This window comes from Leopardus geoffroyi, chromosome C3 (genome assembly GCF_018350155.1).
Source record: "Leopardus geoffroyi isolate Oge1 chromosome C3, O.geoffroyi_Oge1_pat1.0, whole genome shotgun sequence".
In the NCBI taxonomy this organism is placed as follows: domain Eukaryota; kingdom Metazoa; phylum Chordata; class Mammalia; order Carnivora; family Felidae; genus Leopardus; species Leopardus geoffroyi.
The window spans coordinates 44,183,010-44,190,820 of record NC_059338.1 but is presented as its reverse complement, the minus strand read 5'-3'; the positions used below and the strand labels follow the sequence as shown (position 1 = coordinate 44,190,820).

The following is a 7,811-nucleotide window of genomic DNA, read 5'->3' as shown; positions in this document are numbered from 1 at the left end:
TTGTGGGAGCTGTTGGCCCTAGCACAGTACTCCAGGGCTAGAGTGTAAACAGAAAGTATTCCAACTGGATCCATGTACTTTTAACAGTAATGTAACAGAAACCAGTGGCCTCTGTTCTTCTCCAAAATGCGTTATCTTGAGCAGACCTCGACTGTGAGGGGTATTTGTAGTTTGCACACAGCAAAATTTCCAGCTGGAAATTTGAGTCTGGTTGAACGGTTACATAAAATAATCGTTTATGAGAATTTTGAGCAGCACAGCAGAGACATGAAAATAGACTAACCTATCCTTTGCGACAGAAAATGAGTGTCTTGTTCAAAATGTAAAGCAAGCTTTCTTTTGGGACCCGTGTGACTAGATAGGGTAAAATCTAGGTCTCTGGATTTGTCACTTGAGTGTCCTTTGGTTATGAGCACAGGTACTATGGTCTCCAGTGTAAAAACTAAATTTTCTTTCTGGTTGTGTTTGCACATACACGCGTGTGTGCGGTGGTAGGAGGTGTATTAGTTAGGTCCTGATGACCTGGGGGGGGGGGGGACTCACAAGCACCCTGAAGACGTAGGAGGGCCCTGCGGAGAGAATTCTGTCACCGGGTGGTTCCACGGGGAACGGTGACGCGGAGTAAGGGTAGCATTACGCGTGTGGGCGCCATCTAGCGGGGGCGCCGCGACGAGTGCCTCACGCTCCACCTCGGCCCCGCCCCGCAGCACCCCGCGCGCCCCCCCACCCCGCTCCCGCCCCGAGCCGCGCCCCCCCAGCCCCCACCCCCACCCGAACACCCCATCCCCCACCTCACTCACCCCTGCCCGGCGCCGCTCGAGGTCCCTGAGCTCGTTGCGGGCTCCGCAGGTGCTGCCGGCCCATTGGCCAGCGGGCTCCGGGCGGGAAAAGCGGCCAACGGCCGCAGCCGGCCCTTGCGGTGTGGGGAGATGGCGTCGGGGGCCAGGGCTCCCGGGCCGGAGGACTCCGTCCGGACCGCCAGCCCCGACAGGCGAGGCGAGAAAGGGGTGTCCGCGCCCACCGGGGCGGTAGGGACCCTGAAGAGCGCCGCATCCCGGGTGCGGTCGGTGGTGGCGTCCCCGCGCCCGGTGAAGGGGAAGGCGGGCCGGGAGGCGGCCCGGAGGCGTCTGCAGCTCCTGCCGGCCCCTCACGCCCAGGGCCGGGCCGAGGGGGCCGAGGTAGGGGAGGAGGGGGCGGAGGTGGAGGAGGAGGAGCCCCTCCTGTCGGTGCCGGAGGAGGATGAAGAGGAGGCGCGGCCGTTGCCCCCAGTCTGCATGTTCCCCATGAGGGGGATGTGGCGCGACGAGAAGGTGGCGCTCTACTGCGACGAGGTGCTGCAAGGCTGTAAGGTGAGAGGCCGGCGCGAGGAAGCGGGGTCCTCCCCGCGGGGCACCGACAGAGCCTGCGGTTCCCAGAGTTCAGGTGACTCGGCGTCGGCGGGGCCTCCGCCTTCCCCGGGGCACCCGGCCGGGCCCCAGCGCGTTACCGTTAGGAGTTCCGTCCCAAAGGCCATCATCGATTAGGGGGGCGACGCGGTGGAGCGCTTCCCAGCTTTCTGGGAGCTTCCAACACCCGGAGATCGATAGGCCTCACCGGTGCCCAAGGTTTACAGCTTACGTTTTCCCATTTGACGATTTGAGATACGATGACTTAGCCTTGACTTCCACCAGACAGTACTGAACGTGTCGACACTTTGTGGCTCCCGGACTGAACAGGTCTACACTTCGCGGTTCCCAGACGTGAGTCTGCGATGTGGAATGATGTTTCGGATCCAAGATCCGTCGGTACCTGGCAACACTGATTAGAGCAAATATGATTCTAACCTATTTTGTTGTTGTTTTTTAAGTTATAGCAAGAGATTTTGTGTACAAAGATATTCATTGCACCGATAATAATCAGAATTAAAAAATAGAAACTTAATTTCCAATGGATGGGGCAGGTAAAGAACCTGTGGGGGCCGCGGGGCACCTGGATGGCTCAGTCGGTTAAGCATCCGACTTGGGCTCAGGTCATGATGTCCGAGTTCACGAGTTCGAGTCCCATGTCGGGCTCTGTCAGATTCTGTGTCTCCCTCTTTCTCAGTTCTGCCCCCACTTGCGCTCTGTCTCTCTGTCTCTCTCAAAAGTAAATAAACATTAAGAAAAATTTTAAACAAAAAAATAAAAACACCATTACGATAAAACTAGGACACTATTAATGGCCTAATTATATCTGATACTGAGGGTTGGAGAAGATGAAGTCTCTGAAAGGCAGTTGAAAAACGTTTATGTATATAAATTATTGTGTCATTAATCAGAGGTGTAATGACTGAGTTTCACAGTAGTTGAGGTAGCTGAATTGAAATTTAAAAAATCAAATGGGCAGCATTTATTGAATGCTTAATATGCTTGTTTGTTTATAGAGTGGAGTGCTGTCATAAATTTTTATGTATGAATATGTTTTAAATAGGTTATTATATCTCTAAAGTTCAAAAAACAATTGCTATTTTTAATATGATAATTACTATTTTTAAGGGTATAATTGCAGTTCTTCCTCCTCAGTGGATTAATAAAACAAATTACTTAAATATAAATAACAAGTAGATGTCTCAGCACTGAATGACTCTTGAGTGAATAGATCTTTTTAAGGTTTTAATGTTTATGATATTTCCAGTAAACATAAATTCAGTTAAAATCTATGACTTTCCAGGTTTTAAAAGTTATTTAAGGGTATATTGGTCCCATATTTAAATAGAAATCAGTAAAAATATTTATACATATCCTTCTACATATATATTTTTTTCTTTTGCTAGGCAGAAGATGCTGATGGGGCTATGAGTAAATATCTGTCAGAAAAATTAAAGTTGAAAGACAAATGGCTTGGAGTCTGGAAGACTAATCCTGAGTTATTCTTTGTGAAATATGAAGAAGCTTCTATCCCTTTTGTTGGTATACTGGTTGAGGTAAATAATTTTTACCTGATCTTTGTTCTTTTGAGTGAAATTATCAGTTCTTTTTATGACGAAAATATGACCTTACTAATTTGTTGCTTTGATACTTAAACAGAGATTGACAAAGATTGTGTCCATTTTAAGTTTCTAAGCAAATTAATAGCATAAAAAGAAGTTGGGGTGCCTGGGTGGCTCAGTTGGTTAAGCGTCCAACTTCAGCTCAGGTCATGACCTCACAGTTTGTATGTTCGAGCCCCGCATCGGGCTCTGTGCTGACAGCTCAGAGCCTGGAGCCTGTTTCAGATTCTGTGTCTCCCTCTCTCTGCCCCTCCCCTGCTCACACTCTATCTTTCTAAAAAATAAATAAACATAAAAAAATTAAAATATAAATAGAAAGGGGGATATTAGCATCCATTTACCTGTGCACAGTTAATCATTAAATGGAATCTACTGTATCAGACAATATTTATTAGCTTAGTTTCAGTTGCTTAAATAACAAAAGTGAATTTCTTTTTTTTTTTTTTTTTAATGTTTATTTATTTTGGGGAGAGAGAGTGTGCAAGTGGGGAAGGGGCAGATAGAGGGAGACACAGAATCTGAAGCAGACTCCAGGCTCTGAGCTGTCAGCACAGAGCCTGACGTGGGGCTTGAACTCACGAACCGTGAGATCATGACCTGATCCCAAATCAGATGTTTAACTGACTGAGCCACCCAGGTGCCCCTCAAAAGTACATTTCTTTAAAATTAGTAATTTAGGCTGTAACAGACTTGGGCCCCCTTTTCCCATCATTTCCCTTTAATCTTCATTTATCTGAATTATGAGGTTAATTAGATTAGGACAGAAACAGTGGATCAGAAAACTATTATTGGTAAAATTTGAAATTTCTTCCTATGAAAAGGTACCCTTTTAGTATAATGCAGCAACTTCCAACACTTCATCTGGTAAGATTTTGCTTTTTTAAGTCTATTCTATAGGTTAAATATTGTGGCATATTTGATGTCATAAATTTGATTCCCTTAGAGATTAATTATCCTTGTATAGACGTTAATATCTATAATCACAAATGGTATCCTTGCCTCAGATATTTCAAATCTGCTGTTCTGGTCACAAGAAAAATTTGTGTTTGAAATTCATTACATTGCACACTACCTGAAAACAATTCAATTCTATATTCTATGGAAAAGTAAGTTAGTGGTATTTTTACAGATAAAGAATGGCATATTTTCAATCATAGAGACTACAAAAAAAAATAATAATAGAAACGTGGGATTTATTTTTCAATAATGTTCTGTTTTTAGTGTTCTTTGAGGTTTGCTTATCTCCAGATTTTGTATAGCTTTTCCCTGGAACTTTCATGACTTCTCTGACTTTTTCATGTGGATAAAATAAGAGGAGGTAGTACTATATCATTATCTTAAATATATATATATTGGTAGCGTAAGTTTGGGATTTTTTTAGTCAAGTTATGTGGAAACCTGATACACACATCACATTAAAGCAGGGCGTTTCTGACTGAAATAAAGAGGATGGTATTCTAGCATGTGCTTGGCTTGGCTTTTCTCACAACACTTCATGATAGACCCTCTACTCTATAAAACCTTTAAAGATCCTTAAAATTACCTAGAAATTCTATCAAGTTCTAAGGTTTTACATGCAATCCATTGATTATTTGCTGTCTTTCCCACTCCAAAAGTAGCAAGCAGGATCACAGATAGGTTGCTTTAGAATCTGCTAGGGGTTTGCCAAAGACCTTTAATCATTAGAAAGATAGGAAGAAAATGGGGAGAACACAGGGAAAAGCAGAATAGTATATTGGCAGATTCTAATTCTTTGAATAATGTGGCAGTGAAGCTAGCTCTTGGGACCTTTTTAAGGTCGTGCTGCACAATTCAGACGTTGTTTTGTCTGCCTTTGCTTCTTTAATCTTACTTGGATTGAAGTATCAACAGTGCTATAAAATGCTCCTTGTTCTGAAGTCACAATAAATTATTCCTATGGACCTCATTCTCTGAGTATTTTTCTTTAGATGCTCTATTAGTTTTCTATTGCTGCTGCAACAATTCACCATAAGTTTGGTGGCTTAAGCAATACAAATTTATTATCTCACAATTCTATAGAAAAAAATCTAACATGGGCCCAGTAAGCTAAAATGAAGATGTAGGCAAGGCTGCATTCCCTTCTGGAGGCTCTAGGGGAGAATCTGTTTCCTTGCCTTTTCCAGCCTCTAGGAGCTGCCTGCATTCCATGACTTGTCTCCTTCATCCAACTTCAAAGTCTTTCTCAGACTGTATCTCTCTGGTTCTTTGCAGGTTGGAAAGGTGCATGTCTTTTAAGACTTGTGATTAGTGGGGCGCCTGGGTGGCGCAGTCGGTTAAGCGTCCGACTTCAGCCAGGTCACGATCTCGCGGTCCGTGGGTTCGAGCCCCGCGTCGGGCTCTGGGCTGATGGCTCAGAGCCTGGAGCCTGTTTCCGATTCTGTGTCTCCCTCTGTCTCTGCCCCTCCCCCGTTCATGCTCTGTCTCTCTCTGTCAAAAATAAATAAACGTTGAAAAAAAAAAAAAAAAAAAAAAAAAAGACTTGTGATTAGAATGGGCCTAACTTGGTAATTTAGGATAACTTTCCCATCTCAATTCCTTAACCTTAATCACATCTACAAAGTCCCTTTTACCATGTAAAGTAATATATTCACAGATTCCCAGGATAAAGGCATGGATATCTTTGAGGGCCATTATTCTGCCTGCTACAGGTTCACACAATAACAAAGAAAAAATTTGGAAACATATGATTGGAAGGAAATCTGGCATATCTTCAATCTTGGTTACAAAGTGCTCCACAAATTAAGGAAACTGTTTTATAACCTTTGTAGAAAATAGTTTGCCGAGGAGCGTTTGGGTGGCTCAGTCGGTTAAGCGTCCGATGTCAGCTCAGGTCATGATCTCACAGTCTGTGAGTTCGAGTCCCGTGTCTGGCTCTGTGCTGACAGCTGGGAGCCTGGAGCCTGCTTTGGATTCTGTGTCTCCCTCTCTCTCTGCCCCTCCCCTGCTCATGCTCTGTCTCTCTCTGTCTCAAAAATAAATAAAGACATCAAAGAAAAGAAAGAAAATAGTTTGCCAAAATATATTAAGAATTTTAAAATAGTTCACCCATTGTATTTCAGTTACTTCAATAAAGGTAGAAAAAATAAAAATAAATAAATAGACCCCCCCGTACAGAAAAATAAATAAAAATGAAAATGAAAAAGTTCATTTCTAGAAATTTATTCTACAGAAATCAGAAATGCAGAAAAAGATTTATATATTGAGGGATCAAAGTAATATTTATAAAATTAAAAATTGGGAATACCATAAAACTTTAATAATAGGATGCTGGTCAAATTAAGGATGATATAAGATAGGATATTATGTAGTTGTAAAACTTATATTAACAAAAAACTTTTAGTGATTTAGGAAAGTGCTCAATGTGTATTTAAGATAAAAGATTAAAGAACTAGATATGCAGTGCGATCCAATTATGTAACTTATATAAGTATGTAGAATGAAGCTGGAAAAGGTTAATGGTGGTTGTTTACCTTTGTTGATAAGATTATGGTTGATTTTTAAACATCTGTATATAAAGCATGTATAGTCACTATCAGTAAGCTTAGAGAATCTTTAACATTTTTTTCAAGTTTTATTTATTTATTCTGAGAGGGAGAGCGAGCAAGCAGGCAAGGAGCAGAGAGAGAGGGAGAGAGAGAGAGAATCCCAAGCAGGCTCCACACTGTCAGCACAGAGCCCAATACAGGACCAAACTCACAAACCACAAGATCATGACCTGAATCGAAATTAAGAGTCGGATGCTTAACCAACTAAACCACTCAGGTGCCCCTAAAGTTTTTATTTAAATTCCAATTAGTTAACATACAGTGTAATATTAGTTTCAGGTATACAATATAGTGATTCAACATTTCCATACAACACCCAATGCTCATCACAAGTGCACTCCTTAATCCCCATCACCTATTTAACCCATCCCCCCACCAATCTCCCCTCTGGTCACCATCAATTTGTTCTCTAGTTAAGAGTCTGTTTCTTGGTTTGTCTCCCTCTCTTTTTTTCCCCCTTTGCTCATTTGTTTTGTTTCTTAAATTCCATAAATGAGTGAAGTCATATGGTATTTGTCTTTCTCTGACTGACTTATTTCACTGAGCATAATACTCTCTAGCTTTATCCATGTCATTGCAAATGGCAAGGTTTTTTTCTTTTTTATGAATAACAGGCCATTGTGTATATATACCACGCCTTCTTTATCCATTCATCAATTGATGGACACTGTTTCCATAATTTGGCTATTATAGATAATGCTACTATAAACCTTGGGGTGCATGTATCCCTTTGAATTAGTATTTTTGTATTTTTGGGTAAATATCTAGTAGTACAATTTCTGGATCATAGAGTTCATAGAGTAGTTCTATTTTTAACTTTTTGAGGAAACTCCATACTGTTTTCCAGAGTGGCTGCTCCAGTTTGCTTTCCCACCAGCAGTGCAAGAGGGTTCCCCTTTCTCTGCATCTTTTACCAACACCTGTTGTTTTTTGTAGTGCTGATTTTAGCCATTCTGACAGGTGTGAGGGGATATCTTCTTGTAATTTTGATTTGTATTTCCCTGATTATCAGTGATGCTGAGCATCTTTTCATGTATCGATTGGCCATCTGAATGTCTTTTTTGGAGAAATGTTTGTTCATGTCTTCTGCCTATTTTTTAATTGGATTATTCAGTTTTGGGGTGTTGAGTTTTGTAAGTTCTTTATATATTTTGGATACTAACCCTTTATTAGATATGTCATTTGCAATTATCTTCTATCATTCAGTATGTTGCCTTTTAGTTTTGTTGCTTGTTTCC

At 41.8% G+C, this 7,811-nt stretch overlaps 1 protein-coding gene across 1 annotated transcript in view; it reads left to right on the top strand.

Moving 5' to 3' along the window:
* Positions 1 to 795: 795 nt before the first annotated feature.
* Positions 796 to 7,811, top strand: part of SHCBP1L (SHC binding and spindle associated 1 like) — a 37,128-nt gene continuing 30,112 nt past the window's right edge. The window contains exons 1-2 of the mRNA XM_045452622.1: positions 796 to 1,349; positions 2,792 to 2,941. Of these exons, the coding sequence (XP_045308578.1) occupies positions 930 to 1,349; positions 2,792 to 2,941 (570 nt within the window). The 5' untranslated portion in view covers positions 796 to 929. The remainder of the gene's footprint in view (positions 1,350 to 2,791; positions 2,942 to 7,811) is intronic.